Genomic DNA, 17950 nt, shown 5'->3' with positions numbered 1-17950 from the left:
AAGTACGTGGAATCTCAGCTACAACTTGAAAGTTTCCTTTGCTCCATAGATCTTCCACTAGTGTTGATCTCTTAACTAATCACTTTCTTGCCAAACGTACGTGTAGATAGTCCAGCAGTTCTTGGGACAAAAATCACTACACATCTCCTAACCTCCCCCTCTAGATATTGAGACCCTTCTTGTAATTAAGATTTGATCCACCTCACTCTCCCTTGCTTCAACTCTTGAGCCACCCAGTCACTCCGTGGGTGCGAATAAGTAGTCGTCCCTCTTCAGCGTCGACCCTTAGATGGTTGTGAGAAAGATTAGCTAGTGACTCAATTAAGTTCAGTGGATGCATGCGCATACATATAACTAACTAACGCGTATAACACCATCTCCGATCCTAGCTAATCTTAAAAATGAAATCAATCCAGTCATCCATATATTTGTTAGGTCCAAGGATGCATATCATGATATGGTTATGTTTGTGTGATTAAGTTCATTATATTGTTAAGTGAAATTCATAGAGTTTATTTCGACCATTTTTGGAGAACATCAACATAAGCAATGTCCCAGCTGCACGTACTAATGATCTATGTTGCATGGACACGGATGCGGACACTGACGAGCGACTCGGTTCAAAAAAATAGGACACGGACGCGGCAAAGGACGCGGAAATTAATTAATATTTATAATTTTATTTTATATAAATTAAACATTAAAAACTAAATTAAATGTATCAACATTCATAAATTCAAAACTATTAAAGATAAATAGCTACAAAATTAAGTTTAATATATCTTAATCAAACTTTAAAAACATGTCATAAGTCTTAACAAAACAAAAAAATGAAAAAATTGAGTTTTTTAATATTATTTTGATTTTTTTTTTTAAAAAAAAATCAAAATCCGTATCCTGACTATATTGACCCGTCTTGACCATGTTGACTGCGTCCGCGCGTCCGTAATTTAGAGCTAATGATTGAGAAGCGAGCGAGATATCGACAACCGTATTGCGAAATTTCGGTGTTTTAATATCGACGTATATGATATAGTTTGGGTGTGGGTGTACTCAAAGATGTTTTGGGTGTAAATAAAATCAAAGGAGTAAGAACTAAGAACAAGACACAGAAGAAGAAGAAGAAGAAAGAAGAAAAAAATGGCTGCTGGGCAAAAAAGAGTCGTTTCCAAACAAAAGCGCCCAAGAGAAGAAGAAGAAGAAGAAAAATCCACAACCTTTAATAACCCAAACACAATACCACTTGGTGGTAAAAAAACAAACGACAAGAAAAATAATAAGAAGAACAAGAACAATAAACAAAAACAAGACAAGAATGACAACAACCCAACATCAGTTACTTCTCTTGTTCCTTCTTCTTCTCTTCCTGCTTCAGAACAGCTTACCTTCTTTCTGAACCGGTTTCAATCTGCTAATGGCCTTAAACTATCTTCTCTTGAGTTGGAATCATTCAAAGGTACCACCTTTTTTTTTTTTTTTTTTTATGTTTTATAAATGTTGTGTTTATTGGATTGTTTGTAATGTGGAAGAAAAGGGTTTTTCTTTTACTGGAAGCTGTTTATGTTGAAGCTCTTTGTTAGTGTTTGTATTGCTACTTTGTTGATAACTTGTACTTGCAGTGCAGATAATTACTTTGTTGATAACTTGTATTGCTCTTTTTTTTAGAGAAACAATGTCTTAGATATGAAAACCATTTGCAGTGTAGATAATTTGATCATACTCTAGCTCAAAATGCTGCGAATATCGTTTACTAAACAAGTGGCAGGCACAATCCATTCTGGATACTTTGACACCAAATGTTAATGTGCCTAGTTATTTATCTAACTGTAATGTACATATTTTGTGAAATGTTGTTTTCTCATTCATAACTAGTTTTGGAGAACTTACCTGACATTTTGTATGACGGCCTTCTCTATACGGTTTCTGGCGCTCTATGCTGTGTAAATGCCCAAATTACAAATAAATTATGAACTTTGTATGTTTTTTTTTAAAAAAAAACCAACAATCACTTTCTAAGTGGTTATCCCACGATTCTGAATCCAATTTAAAGTGGGCATCTTAACATTTTTTGTTTTATCAACTCATGCTGTAATTTGTCTATGATATTTTTTGTAATGTCCAGATACATGTATTCTGGAGCTATCTCAGGATCTGGATCAGGATGCTGGGGTTTTGAGCACACATATGAAGGATGCTTTTGGAACGTCATGGAAAGAAGAGCTTGTTGAAGGGAAGCTTTTAGAGGGAACTGTTGATCCAGGGAACCCAGCAATTCTTGTTATCAGTGCATCTGCTATAAGATCTTTGGAGCTTCTCAGGTTCCCTTGCATTCATAATGTCCAAGTTATTCTGAATTATAGATTAATAACATTCACGTTTTTTGTTTTTTTCCCTTACAAATAGTTGAAAAGTTTCATTTATTGATCTCTGCTAGGGGTTTGCGATCGTTAACAGTAGACTGTCGTGCTGCAAAGCTCTTTGCGAAACATATGAAAGTTGAGGATCAGGTAATTTGTGAACAATTTTACTCATGCAGTGCATCAGAAGTTTGTTTTATCCTCTTACTATAATTGTATTTCATTTAGGTCTTTTTAGTTTATCAGAGATAATCTGTAGTCAGTACTCAAAAAGAGCATTGTCTATACCAGAGAGGAGGGCTTGAAACCTTCCTATTTCAACGAAATACGGGCTACATAAGCATATGACAGGTTGGTGCTTCCTAGATACATAGGAAGTCACTTTCGCTTATAGAAAATATGGAAAACATGTTGATAAATGCAGGAGCTTCAGACCCTTCTGCCTGGTATAGATGATTTGCATCTGTAATTAAAACACATTCCTATGGTATCAGTGTATCACACCATTCACATAGAATCATTGAAAACCATTTCAAGGGAAGCTAAGTCAGCATTTCTTGCATTTTTTCTATCACTTATCTTCCTTTATGCTATTTGTAGTCATTTCAGCCTTATCTCATCATTTACTACTACAGTGTTTATTACATCAATGTTGACTCTTTGTAATGTTTTCGTTATACGAACATGCGCCTTCACATTATCAGGAAGAAATGCATGACCAGGAGGGTAATAAGGATGTCTATTGCTAATCAACTATGCTACTTTTTATGGTTTTGGTACATAGGTCACACATCTAACTGAATATCATATTCGCTTAGTGTACATACTTGAAGCATGTAATTGAATAGAAAACTCCTGTACTATGTTGTTATGTTTGTTAACGTCTAATTCTGCAACTTAAATACCAGATCACCTTCCTTACCCTTTTTCCTTTGGTGCAAAATGTACTTATCTTGGATCGGTAATATTTATGTAATCTTATTCTTTTTGGCTGATGTAGGTCTCCATGCTCAAGAGCCGTGTAAATATTGCTAGTGGTACACCAAGCAGGTAAGGAATGTAAGCTTTTGACTATTTCTGCAAATTGTAGCCCTTGGGTCAAACCTTAAAAGGAATATTTCCCCTTAAGCACTAAGTTTTTAGCAAGATAGTGTTGAGAAGACAATTAATTAATATTCAACATCGTTGCAACTACAATGTGGCTCATTTACAATACTCTTTTTTTTTTCAAGAACCAACTTACATATTGAAAATTGTAGAGTTGGATAGAAAATCAATTCCTAATCAACATCCGCGTAAGTATGATGTGGTCCATTGTCAATACTTTTTTTTTTTTTGAGAACCAACTTACATATTGAAAATTGTAGACTTTGATAGAAAAGGGAAACTTCAATGCTTGAGGAGTGATCTTGTTTCTAGTTGTGCAACTAAAAACCAACTTACATATTGGAAAATTTGGACTTGTTAAATAAAGAAAACAGGTAAAAAGTTGAACCCGTTTGGAGTGTACTTTTTGGGTAGTTGTGATTACTTGTGATTAGTAGCATGCCTATTTCAACTTTAAGAAAGTTTTGGGACCTTTCATCTTAACAAGACTATCTAGATGACATCACCAAAACGATGAAAGCCTATTCGCTAGTGATGACATATTTGCTAGCAATAGGCTTGAAAATTGGAATCTCTTTTCTAACATTCAGAATGTAGTTGGTTGGGAGTTTTATGTGGGTCGTCATAGGGGCGTAACCTTAATTAAGGAGCTCTTTAGAACGGGCACTAGGACTTGGGATGTGTCTGGTGCTTGGTTTGCACCATGTTAGAGAGATTATCTCTCACATTTGTATCCTTTTTACATCCTAATCAATAAACTTTACTTATAAACCAAAACCAAAACCAAAACTACAAAAGAACTTCTTTCCTAGATCAATCTAATATCAGATCTTGATGGCAATAGGGCTTTCCATTAGAAGTGATGAAAATTCAGTAATGTATCGTTTCTGTTGTTTGGTGTAGGCTAACTGATGGTACCGAAGTAATAAGTGAAAAGATCTTAATCAAAGTACAAACTAGTGAAATAAATTAAGCTAATCGTCTGATTATTCTAAATAGATTTAGGAAACCTTAAGTAGGGGCCTTAGGTTGGCTATGACAAGTCAACGAGTGATAGAAACTATTGAGCAACCTACTCTATACAATTACATGTTGACTTGATTGAGCATACTTACTGAATCAATTGATTTATATGTCAACAAAATTGACTCGCAATTTTGGATCTTCTAACGACTTGTGTAAATGTTCTGACTTCTGAGCACCTGCTACACCTCCGTCTTGTAATATGTGACTTGGTGTTATATTTTATGTCCAGGATTAAAAAGTTAATTGACATGGATGCTTTGGGGCTTTCGAGGCTATCAGTGATTGTGATGGACATGCACACAGATGCAAAAGGCTATTCATTGCTTACTCTTCCGCAAGTCAGGTATAGCTATGGAACTCTATAGATTTTTTTGTGTTATTATTTCTGCTTGACATCCATTAAAACTTTTTGTATTAAAATCCTTACTGTGTAGACTTTATTGTTGTTTCCTTTGGCAGTGATGAGTTTTGGGACTTGTATAAAAGCCATTTTCACCACCTAATGGTCCAGGGAGATCTACGCATCTGTCTCTACGGCCCAATATCATGTGCGAGTGACAAAAAGAGTGCAGTAACTCATGATGAGTAAGTACCATTTATGAACAATGTGTTGTACCAGTATACAATGTGTTGTACCAGTATACTGATGAAGATTCATAGCACTTCAGTTCGTTTCAGAAAAATAAAGTTATCCAATTTAATTAAGTCGGCAGCATTCTCCACTACTTTTTTTTGGGGGCTTTTGTAGAAATGTACATCTAATAGCTATTCTTGAATCTATGTGCCACAAATCGAAGGTCAATTACTTATGCATTGAGCACATAGTATATACCAGAGCACAAATTCTACTAAACTAACGTAGCACAAGAAGGTGATGGTGTGAATTGGCGGTAAAGTTCTGCTTGCAGCTGATGTAGCTAGTAGAAAAATACAAGATTTTCCTTCACTACACATCTATATTTGGATGAGTTTTAACATTTTTTAATATATACGACTGGATGTATAAATTGATTATATTATCCCCACTCTCCAGCATAAAGTTTTGGCTCTCAACTGATCGGTCAGCTGATGCATTTTACCACGGTGTATTCCTGTAAAAGAGATATACAAATGAGCAAAAACAAATTTGGCATGCATTAAGAACTACACCGTTTGCCATGTCTATTCTAAATTTGATTTATTTCTTTGGTATACTGAATTCAGTGGACTATATGAATCGCAAGTGCACCATGACATACAAAGAACGCAATATGTTGCAATATCATGTGATGGCACTCTTCATTCCATGCCATTGTCATATCACGTTTCAAGGAGATGCTTATGTATGCATCATGTTTGAAGCATGAGAACAGAGAAAGTAAACCCTAGAATTCAACTCAGACTCCGAATTTCAGTTTTTTACTTTTTTCTTTCGGTTTTAAAGTTCACTGGTGTTGTTTCATTAGAAAAAGTGAAAAACATGTGTGTCATAATCCTATTTAATTTGTAACTCAATAAGGAATACTTATATTTTGGAGGACAAAATATGAATAGAGAACAATGGAATAATGAGTTGAGACTACCTTAAGATAATTTATGTTCTGAAATGAGGACACATACAGAGAGGAATATGAGAAGTGCTAACAGTTCCAAGCAATCATAAATATAGAGTGCGTCTTCCATCATCATATAAGAATCAGTTCCATAAACAACAGCATGCAATAAGCATCCTTTATTTTCTCATCGCTAATCATATGGGATTGGACCGAGCATCCTTTATTTTCGGTCCCTTTTTTCTTTCCAAATTTGCCCTGATTAAGATAACAAAACGGTCAATACCAAACACATCAAGTAAGGACACCAGCGTAGTTTTCAAGATAAGGTTTGCGTAATCATTTTTTACAAACATGGCGATGGCGACCAGAACCTTAACAATGATCTCTCAGTTTTTCAAGTCTACCAAGTCTGATGAGTTTCCTAGTCCAACAAGCCAAAATGGAAGTGTAGTCCACTTCCAGAAGATGAAATCCTTGAATATTATGTCAGTCCTCGGAAGGTTAATAATTATGTTATGATTATAATCGTTCATTTATTTCTAAATGGAATTGTTCTAATTACGAAGAAATGAATAATTTTACTGATTAATTTTACTAGGCAAGGTTTCTATGGTTGATGTACTGCTTTTCACCCTAGGAAATATCCTCTCTTTTATTTATCCAATTTAATTAAGTCGGGCAGCGTTCTCCACTACTTTGTTTTTTGGGGGTATGCATTGAGCACATAGTATATACCAGCACAAGTTCTACTAAACTAACGTAGCACAAGAAGGTGATGGTGTGAATTGGCGGTAAAATTCTGCTTGCAGCTGATGTAGCTAGTAGAAAAATACAACATTTTCCTTCACTACACATCTAGATGAGTTTTAACATTTTTTAATATATATGACTGGATGTATAAATTGGTTATATTATCTCCACTCTCCAGCATAAAGAACTACACCATTTGCCATGTCTATTCCAAATTTGATTTATTTCTTTGGTATACTGAATTCAGTGGACTATATGAATCATAAGTGCACTAAGACACACAAAGAACGTAATATGTTGCAATATCATGTGATGGCACTCTTCATTCCATGCCATTGTCATATCACGTTTCAAGGAGATGCTTATGTATGCATCATGTCTGATGCATGAGAACAGAGAAAGTAAACCCTAGAATTCAACTCACAGACTCTGAATTTCAGTTTTTTACATTTTTCTTTCGGTTTTAAAGTTCACTGGTGTTGTTTCATTAGAAAAACATGTGTGCCATAATCCTATTTAATTTGTAACTCCATAAGGAATACTTATATTTTGCAGGACAAAATATGAACAGAGAACAATGGAATAATGTGATTCCACATAGTTGAGAGTTGAGACTACCATAAGATAATTTATGGTCTGAAATGAGTCACACATGCAGAGAGGAATATGAGAAGTGCTTACAGTTCCAAGCAATCATAAATATACCGCGTTTGAATCAAACGTGTTATGAGGATCACAGCGCCAGTTACTTCTTGGTTTTATCATCCCTACGGGCCCTGAATAGCCTCCCAAGGTCTTCGGCAAGAACGACACAAGGATCAGAGTACCTTACTGTTTGGCCTTATCATCCCTCCTAAGCCTGCACCCCTTAAGAATCACATTTATTAGGATCTTTTCTCATCCCTCATGTCTTTTTATGTCTCCTTTCTTTCACTGCTTGTATTGCACAAGCACGTTGTACGCCACCTTGTTTCTGATCAATTTTCTCTGCCATGTTCTTGTACAACTCTGTATACTTGGAGGTTTAGATATTGTCCACCAATTGCACTTCCAGGTTGTTATTGAACCTGATTCTCAACTTTTGATGATGGCTGTCAATAGGAAGGTAATGAATCTAAAACAAGCTTTCACACCCCAGATTTTAGTACCTCAATGTCTTGTATCCTCATGTAGTCTTTTGACTGATGTCCTGCACACATAGCTCTGACAGAAATTTAGGATATTGCTTCAAAGTGCACCTTGTTCCTATGCAGCCATAAGCTCACCATGCCTCCAATAATTGCAGCCTGCCATAACTTCTTCAGTATTGTACTCCTATTTTGTATTGCCCCCATGGCACTCTGGAAGTTCTGAATGTTGCATCTGTTCTTGAACCTACTTGCTGTCCACCTCCATAGCTGTTTAGCAAAAGGACATGACCAGAGTATATGATGTAGGCTTTCAGATTTGTTTTTCCACACAACGCCTAGAAACTAGAGCAATTCCTCTTCTCTGAACTTTCTCTTACAGTGGCTGCACAAGTCATTCATCAATTTCCATGCGAGTGCTGAAGTTTTTGGGTGTATACATTTCTGCCAAACAAACTTGTGCCAATTAAGTTACTTGATATGTAATTTAGAAACATGTTCTTACTCTCGATTTGTAAGTTCATAGTTCATTACTCAATCGCGTGCTCACATGCTGTGATGTTGTAATGTAGGCTTATTAAGAGGTGGAGGCATCAGTCATAACATCCTTTGCAGTGTAACTTTCATGATGTCAGCAATGACATCCTTGCATATTTCCAGGAAGTTTTGTATGCTTTTCATCTGTGCTCAGCTTGTTTAATTTAATGGTTTAATGCCCTACATAACCCCAGGCCAGAAACAATTATTTTAACAGATTATAAAATGGGCACTTGCAGTCGTTGCAGAGTCAGAGTGGTTCCATAACCTTTGAATATCAAGTCGTAATGCACAAGTCAGCAACCTTGTCTGATCACACATTCACACCACAACCATTCTAATTGCACATTTGCATTGAAAGTGCTTTCATAAGACGATAACCATCTCATCAAAAGGAACACGTTATTTGGTACATGGCCTAGTCCTTTTAGTCACAGAGTGAAATGGGGATGAAAACGAAAGGGTACAGATAGATTACGCCGTAAATGAGGATGTTACCAACAAAAGTTCTTTGCTCTTGAAGTATAACCCAGTTTATCACAGAAAGTTTCATTTCTTGTGCATGGTGGAAAACCAATTGCGGAGTCTGAGGCTGATGTTCTGTGTTTCGTATGGTTCCACGTGCATCTGCAAATACAGTGTAGGAATTGTATTTGTTTTGTCTTGCATCTGTCCCTCTCTTTATCTAAGAGCTTTGTAACAGATTCTATCCCAGGCTTGCATGCATTTTGCATCTCTCCGTAGAATATATATAGTCTAAATTCCAAGTGCATATTCATTAACATATATGGAGATAAAATAGGTAGGGCAAACAGGCTAGAAGTAGTAGATCATGTCACACTCATAGTAAACACAGCAATAAGAGACTAAGAAGTCTCTGTAACAAAGATGCATAAATGTAAACAAAAACTGTAGTATCTAAGTGAGATCATATATATTCTTGTTGAGGCCGTTCATTGCTCCAGGACGCCGCCGCCGCTATTCTTTTTAATGATTGATAGAGTTGGGACTGAGGAGCGAATCTGGACTCGATAGTTTCGTCCTCCACTCCAAATTATTCCACCAATCAGGGTCTCCTCCAATGAATTGCAATCGGTTCTGGCAACTATCTGATTGAAGTGGTAGTCTCCTTAGACTTAGGCACTTATACATGACTTCATTCACTTGATGGAAGGGAAATGCAAGGCACTTTTACATAGGCAAAAATGCAGTTTTCACCCTTGAACTTGGCGCGTTTTACCACTTATCTCCCAAACTTCACTTTAGACAATTTTACAGCTATGTTTGATGGATTCTCTGCTTTGAATAGAACCATCTTTGTTTTGGCGGCTTTTATTTAAGGGGCTGATAACTGTACTATACTCTACACTATCTTGTGCTAAAGTTTCTATACTTTGTGGATTCTTTGTGATCCTAATATGAATGAACACATAGTACACAGTTTATTCTCATCAATGTGTGGTATCGCCCTTCATAGTCCATTCCAATGATTGATTCTTGGTGCCCTTGATTTTTCAGACTTTAAAGTTTGTATTGCATGTATAAAGGGTAAACAAACAAATATAAGAAAGTTTGGTGCCAGCAGGAGTTCAAGTGTCTTAGACTTGATATATACCGATATTTGTGGTCCATTTCCTACGACTTCTTGGAATGGTCAACGGTATTTTATCACATTTACAGACGACTATTCTCGTTATAGGTATACTTAATTCATGAAAAATCACAGTCACTGGATGTATTTAAGGCCTATAAAGCTGAAGTTGAAAATCAACATTCTAAGAAAATTAAAACTATCAGATCCGACCGTGGTGGTGAATACTATGGTTGGTATGTTGGAAAAGGCCAACATCCAGGACCATTTGCAAGATACTTGGAGGAATGTGGCATCGTTCCTCAATACACCATGCCAGGGACTCCACGTCAAAATGGTGTATCTGAGAGACAAAATCGAACTCTAAAGGACATGGTTAGGAGTATGATTTGTCATTCTACCTTACCAGAGTCTCTTTGGGGTGAAGCCTTAAAGACTGCAGTATATATCCTTAACCGAGGACCTAGTAAAGCAGTAACTAAAACCCCATATGAATTATGGACTGGAAAGAAACCCAGTATAAGGCATTTACATATTTGGGGTTGTCCAGCTGAGGCTAGGCCATATAGGCCTAATGAAAGAAAACTAGACTCAAGAACAGTTAGTTGCTACTTTATTGGTTATTCGGAAAGGTTAAGGGGTTTCAAGTTTTATTGCCCCTCTTCCAATACCCTAATTGAGACGGATAATGCCAAATTTATTGAGGATGTTGAGGATAGTGGGAGCACACAACAACGGAATATTGCTTTTGAAGAAGAGCATGTTGATATTCCTTTAATGGATATCCACAGAGATGAGTTGATCACACCTGTCATTAGGCGGGATGCGGTTGTAGATCAACTAAATATTCCAGAGTTGGCCCCTGCTATTATAGAAGAACCTCAACAAATTCAATTGGAAGTGCCAATAAGGAGATCAACTAGGGAGGCGGAGAGCGATATTAATTGATGAATATATAGTCTATCTCCAAGAGCATGAGTTTGATATAGGAATGGAAAATGATCCTACTACTTTCATTCAAGCCAAACAAAGTGCTCACTTCTTAGATTGGATGAATGCCATGATAGAGGAGTTAAAGTCTATGAAAGACAATGACATTTGGGATCTTGTCGAAGTTGCCTAATGGAGTCAAACCCATTGCTAACAAATGGATTTTCAAAACAAAAAGAGACTCAAAAGGCAAAGATTGATGATATAAAGCACGTCTTGTTGCAAAAGGCTTTACTCAAAAGGCAGGCATTGACTATAAAGAGACTTTCTCTCCAGTTTCATCAAAAAACTCTTTTAGACTTATTATGGCACTTGTAGCTCATTATGATTTAGAGTTACATTAGATGGATGTTAAGACAGCTTTTCTGAATGGTGACATTCAGGAGACTATCTATATGAGGCAACCTCATGGTTTTGAGTCCAAAGGCTCTGAACATTTGGTTTGTAAATTAAAGAAATCCATCTATGGCTTAAAGCAGGCATGCATCTCGTCAGTGGTATTTAAAGTTTGATCACATCATTTCCTATTTCGGTTTTAAGGAAAATGATGTGGATCAATGTGTTTATCACAAGATCAGTGGGAGTAAATTTATTTTTCTAGTGATATATGTTGATGACGTCCTACTAGCGAGCAGTGACATAGGCCTTTTGCATGAAACCAAGCGATTTCTTTCAAGGAATTTTGAGATGAAAGATCTTGGTGAAGCATCTTTTGTGCTAGGCATTGAAATTCATCGTGATAGATCACGTGGCATTCTAGACTTATCACAAAAGGCTTATGTTGAAAGGGTGCTAAATAGGTTTGGCATGCAAAACTGTGCACTAGGTGATGCGCCCATTGCTAAGGGTGATAAATTGAGTTTGCTTCAATGTCCAAAGAACGATTTAGAGAAAGAACAAATGCAAGATATTCCTTATGCATCAATAGTAGGGAGTCTTATGTATGCTCAAGTTTGTACGCGTCCAGATATTGCGTACGTAGTTGGAATGCTAGGCAAATACTTAAGTAATCCAGGAATGGATCATTGGAAAGCGGCTAAAAAGGTGATGCGGTATTTGTAAAGGACAAAAGATTTTATGCTCACATACCGAAAAACCGATCATTTTGAGTTGATTGGGTATTCGATTCAGATTTTGGTTGGTTGCTTGGATAGTAGAAAATCCACGCCCCGGTTATGTTTTCATGTTAGTTTGGAGGTGTCAGTATCATGGAAAAGTGTCAAACAAACACTACTAGCCTCCTCCACTATGGAAGCAGAATTTATTGCTTGTTTTGAAGCATCAAATCAAGTAAAGTGGTATAGAAATTTCACTTCTGGGCTTCATGCAATGGGTTTCATTGAGAAACCATTAACGGTTTATTGTGATAATAAAGCCGCAGAACTTTATTCCAAGAACAACAAGAGTTCGTCAAAGTCTAGGCACATTGACATCAAGTTTCTTGTCGTGAAAGAGAGGGTTAAAGATCATCATATGACAATTGAGTATGTTAATACAAATCTCCGGATAGTGATCCGCTTAACTAAGGGCTTACCACCTAAGGCATTTAAGGAGCATGTAGCTCGTATGGGGGTGGTTAGTCCTTCTGATGTTTCCTTTTAGTGGGAGTTTGTATTAATTTTTTGTTTACTATTGATGATTTTTTTTGAAATAAAGTTATCTACTTATTCATTTATGGTTGCGCATATAAAGTTTGATTAAGTAGAATAAAGAAATCATTATAAATCATAAGGTTGGACCAGTTGAAAATGAACATGTTCCGGGATCACATTACATGTTATTTTCATACTACACATCCATATTTAATCTATGTCGTTGGAGATATTAGTATTGTGACCACAGGTGGGTCTAGTCATGCTAAATGTGGCAAAGGCCGCTGTGATCCTATATATTTTTATTTTCAATGGACCAAATTGTGTTTTTGAGACGTCATTCATTATTTCGACAATAAAATTTAGAGCTCTTAAGGTCAACATTGTTTATTACCAGGTTATGACCTATGTGGTACAAGTAGGAGATTGTTAGAACTTTTCTCTTTAAGGTGTACCTACATAGATCATACACATTACACAATTGTTAATTGTCGAACTACGTCCGAGTGACATTAAGAAGACTCACTAAACCGTGATGTTAAAGTAACATGACTGAGTCATTTACATGTCTCAAATCACACGTGTTAGGTCATGACATGTGTATAAAGTGAGTATGGGCTTAACTATATGTGCAGATATTTTTTTGGTCTTAAGCGTATTTCTATTATCATGATGGGCTATAATAGAAATACACCCATAATATATAAGTTGAGGTCCCCACCCCAAACCCTATTCTGATTCATAAGTTTTCATCCACTGTGAGAGAACACAAGAAGGGTTTTGGAGTGGAAGACAACAATGTTCCGCTGCTGCTTATAGGACTTGTTTGATAACGCTATGGCTTCAGGTATGTCCTATTATAATTAAGTTTTCTTTATTGATTGACATGAGATTTTGGGTTATAGAGAAATCTTAACAAGACCGACTGTATTGCCATAATCTTGTCAGGGAAAAATGGTATGGTGTCATAGCTTCTTCAGCATGATGACTTTGGTGTTTATCTTATAGTGCTTTGGGAGTTGATGAGTTAATGTCGCAACTTAATGCAGATATCGTTAGATCCTGATCCAATTGTTCTAGCTCGAGTTTTGGAGTCGGAGAAACTTTTCAGCATTTGGTTTGTGATATTGCTATTTTTCTGTTTTCTTTTGACATGTTTTTCAGTTAGTTGGCCGACTCTCACAGGAAGAACTTATGGCACAATTGTCTTCGTTTCTGCCTGCTCTTTTTGATGCTTTTGGAAATCAGAGTGCAGATGTTCGTAAGGTACTCGTTCTCATTGATTTGTAACATTTTGCTTAATATGGGAAAGTGTTTAGCGAGTTCATTTTGTTCAATGCACATTCGAGGAAGTGACTCTTCATTTACTTAATCTTGAAATGTGATTGGACCTTAGCCTCTTCTGTTAAGATTTAAGGTCATAGTTTAATGAGAATGGATCACTTGATCCCAGAACCAGATCTAACCTTCTTTAAGATAACACAACATTTGCCCTTCAAATGGGGACTTCCTGACACCAGGAGTTTCCTGTGAGGTGTGCTATGTCATTTCCTAGATGTATAGATAAGAATTACCTGTGTTGTCAGTTTACTTGAGTTTTGAGTTCTGTTATTGAATTTTAGACACATGGAAGTGTTGGTCCTTTGCATATCTGTTGTCTTATTATCTGTTATCTTGATTTTTTAAACTTTTGCATGGCACAGACTGTGGTTTTTGTCTTGTCGACATCTACATCATGCTTGGGAAGTCATTCCTACCATATTTGGAAGGGCTTAACAGTACGCAGCTGCGATTGGTGACTATTTATGCCAACCGGATTTCACAAGCCAGGTCAGGCACCACAATAGATGCTAATAATGGATAGAGGCTTTGATCTGGTTTTGTTCTTTTGTTTATTCCTTTGTTGTGTATTTTGTATAGTGTGAAATGTGTGATTTTAGATGGGGTGATTGGTTTCTATTGTGATTTCGGTTTGTTGGCAGTGAAGTGAAGTTATGAAAGTGTACCATTATAAGCCCATTTGTCGAGTGTGGGGTGTTTATGTTTGAAAATATCATCTGTAACAAATCCAAACAATATCCCATTTCGGGTGATATGAATGAAATTTGATTTGATTTTTTCATTTCTATTATTTCTGGCTACTAAGGTTAAAATACAGTGGTACTTTTCCCAGCAGACCAGAGTTGCCACTTCACTTGTGACGTATTGCCTTACTCTGATGTTCTTTCATCTGTTGCATGGAACTTCATGAAAGTAAAAGGGGACTCTTGCCTCTGGGGTACTTGATTAAATTTTTGAGAAATGCCAGGTGATGTGAATTAGATATAGGGGAACAATCCGCTTTCCTGTTTCCTGGAGATTTAAGTGAGAGGTACATAGTCAACTCAAGTAACACAGAAGTTCAAACTCAACTTGCTGAAAACGTAGGGACTGGTTTCAACTTCACTTTCAAGAATTCATGGAATAAGGAATTTCAGCCTTTGTTGCTTAATGAATCAAGCCAGCATGAATCACGAGAAATATCTTGTGGTTACTACGGAGATGATGCTGGACAGCTATGTTTGATGGATTCTCTGCTTTGAATAGAACCATCTTTGTTTTGGCGGCTTTTCTTTAAGGGGCTGATAACTGTACTATATTCTACACTATCTTGTGCAAAAGTTTCTATACTTTGTGGATTCTTTGTGATCCTAATATGAATGAACACATATTACACAGTTTATTCTCATCAATGTGTGGTATCGCCCTTCATAGTCAATTCCAATGTTTGCCTTAACTTTACTTTCCTTACTGTAGGACAATATGCAAAAGAAAATAAACTGATACAACGAGCTTGATATGTTGCCCGATTCTGTCGTTTGACTTCTTACAATATGAAGCCACGGCCTGTTGATTTATCGTAAGATGGTGAGTCCAATAATCTGCATATATATAGGAATGAAGATAATAAATTTCATAAAATTGGCCGCTGTCCTGACCACCAGGCACCAGTACTTGTTCACTCACCAATTCACCATGAGGCAATTACATGGTTAAAAGCAATCATCCAAAAGTATAGTAACTACTAACTACTAGCTCATTGCATTACCAAATAAAGGCTTCCTTGAGTAGTAGACAAATCAAAAAATCATCGAAAAAAACAAGAGTAGACAAATCAAAAAGACAAGTAGACCCTTAATTACCTTGTTTTTTTGTTTTTTTTTACTCTGGCCTAAAAAATAATTGTCAGACATTTGTTTGGGCATTTTGAATATAGTAGGAAATGTCAACATTTTACGCGTAATGTGATTGAAAGTTTAGAAAACATTGGCACATACCAAAATAGAGTTACAGTTAAAACTTGAAACCATCGCAATGAACAAGAAACCAACAAATTAGAAAACATCATGGCTCATTTATCAGACACATTCATTGAGTCCCCACTTCCAGTGTTCCACATGCATGTTCAAACCTAACATCAATAATTCATTTGGCTTGGATGGTTCACATTGCATACTCGAGTCCAGTCTCTGACAAGGCTGTGGACTTGATTCCAGTGTATCTCTCCATGATTTGATCTTCCTCTTCCATTAGAAAACATCCTGGCGCTATTATCAGACACATTCATTGCATCCACAATTCCACATGCATGTTCACCTAACATCAATAATTCGTTTGGCTTGGATGGTTCACATTGCATACTTGACTCCAGTATATCTTTCCTTGATTTCGTCTTCCTATCCCATTATTAGTCTTCACACTTCAAAATCTACTAGAGCAGCCTAAGCTTCTTTGTATCTCATTTCTTCTTTGTTGATCAGTAAAAAAAATGGCTGAAGCGATACTTTCTGTTGTCCTGGATCAGTTGACCTCATTCATCCGAAATGAAATTGAACAGGAGGTCAGGTTAGTGGTTGGCGTTCGTGAAGAATTAAAAAACCTCAACGCTCATCTCACTTTGATCAAAGCGGTGCTTGAAGACGCTGAAAAGAAAGAAATACATGATAATGCAATTAAGGTTTGGTTGGGACAGCTCAAAGATGTGATGTATGATGCCGAGGATGTTTTGGATGAATGGAACACACGAATTCTCATTTCTGCTAATGGCCCTCACGTTGCCAACAGGGTGCGTTCCTACTTGTTATCTCTGTGTGCTTGCTTTAAACATCTTGGTGTACGCCACGACATTGCTCATAGGATTAAAGGCATAAGAGAAGGACTAGATGGGATTGCTCTCAGCAAGGATCAACTAGGCCTCGTTCAGAGTCATGGTCACAAGGAACTTCCACAACTCACTAGCTCTGTTGTGGATGTATCGGAGATATTCGGTCGGGATCTTGAAAAACAAAGTATACTAAGCAGGCTGCTATGTGAGACTAGTCAACAAGAAACTCAGGTTTCAACACCTATCTTGTCAATAGTTGGAACTGGCGGGTTCGGTAAGACAACTCTTGCGCAGCTAGTGTATAACGAAGGAACTATAGCATCCACCTATGAGCTGAAAATATGGGTTTGTGTCTCTGAACCTTTTGATCTTGAAAGGGTTGCAAGAGAAATCATTGAACAAGCTACTGGAGGGAAGCCACCAAATGTGGCTGGGTGGGAACTTTTACATCAGCATTTGTGCAACTCAGTAAAGGGAAAGCGGTTTTTGCTCGTGCTAGATGATGTTTGGACTGAAGATTCCGGTCTTTGGGAGCCATTGAAGCTATCTCTCAATGGTGGTGAGCGAGGAAGCAAAATCATCGTCACCACACGTAACGAGGCAGTTGCGACAATGATCGGTTCAATTTATATACACAGGCTTGCACAGTTGTCCGACGATGGCTGTTGGGACTTATTCAGACATATAGCTTTTTGGGGAAGAACACAACAAGAGCAGGAAAGATTGAAGGGAATTGGACAAGAAATCGCAAAGAAATGCAAAGGTGTTCCACTAGCTGTCAAGACATTAGCAAGTCTAATGCGATTCAAACAAGCAAAAGAAGATTGGATGGGTGTATTAGAAAGTGACATTTGGGAAACACAAGTAGAAGGTTTTTTACCTGCTATTCTGTTGAGCTATCACGCTTTGCCGTCAGTTTTGAAACGATGCTTTATGTACTGTGCAATCTTTCCAAAAGACCACAAAATGGAGAAGGATCAATTGTTGAAGCTATGGATGGCTCAAGGTTATCTCGGTTCTGATAGAGCAAGAGAGCTAGAGAGGGTTGGTGTGGAGTATTTTGATGCTCTGGCGATGCGTTCATTCTTCCAAGATTTTGAGAAAGACGATGATGGAAACATTGTTGAATGCAAGATGCATGATCTCGTACATGACTTTGCCCAGTTCCTCACAAAAGCTGATTGCTCTGTTTTG

General features: G+C 37.0%; 3 protein-coding genes across 4 annotated transcripts in view; 2 read left to right on the top strand and 1 right to left on the bottom strand.

The window, feature by feature from the left end:
- The window catches only part of LOC147506783 (signal peptide peptidase-like 2), a 57977-nt gene that overhangs the window by 22066 nt on the left and 17961 nt on the right, over positions 1–17950 (bottom strand).
- LOC147506785 (putative disease resistance protein RGA1) overlaps positions 1–17950 on the top strand; it is a 49812-nt gene that overhangs the window by 28929 nt on the left and 2933 nt on the right. The gene's annotated exons all lie outside the window — the stretch shown is intronic.
- LOC147506786 (uncharacterized) lies at positions 1078–8627 on the top strand. Of its 2 annotated transcripts, none has more exons than XM_086558827.1 (7): positions 1078–1456; positions 2123–2318; positions 2435–2507; positions 3358–3407; positions 4720–4833; positions 4950–5075; positions 7830–8627. In XM_086558827.1, the coding sequence occupies exons 1-7, from the start codon at positions 1141–1143 to the stop codon at positions 7858–7860; spliced, it is 906 nt and encodes a 301-aa protein (XP_086414953.1). In that variant the 5' UTR covers positions 1078–1140; the 3' UTR covers positions 7861–8627. The 2 variants fall into 2 exon arrangements, with proteins under 2 accessions (XP_086414953.1, XP_086414952.1); XM_086558826.1 differs by lacking the exon at positions 7830–8627 and adding an exon at positions 7331–7824.

Source organism: Coptis chinensis, chromosome 4, assembly GCF_015680905.1.
Source record: "Coptis chinensis isolate HL-2020 chromosome 4, ASM1568090v1, whole genome shotgun sequence".
NCBI classification, from domain to species: domain Eukaryota; kingdom Viridiplantae; phylum Streptophyta; class Magnoliopsida; order Ranunculales; family Ranunculaceae; genus Coptis; species Coptis chinensis.
The sequence above is the reverse complement of the archived record's forward strand: the minus strand, read 5'-3'. Positions and strand labels throughout refer to the sequence as shown.

Excerpts from the sequence above, each read along its gene's own strand:
- LOC147506786 (XM_086558827.1), top strand. The coding sequence starts at position 1,141 with ATGGCTGCTGGGCAAAAAAGAGTCGTTTCCAAACAAAAGCGCCCAAGA. Across the intron at positions 1,457-2,122 it reads TGAGTTGGAATCATTCAAAG|ATACATGTATTCTGGAGCTA; the intron begins GTACCACCTTTT and ends TGTAATGTCCAG. Across the intron at positions 3,408-4,719 it reads GCTAGTGGTACACCAAGCAG|GATTAAAAAGTTAATTGACA; the intron begins GTAAGGAATGTA and ends TTTTATGTCCAG.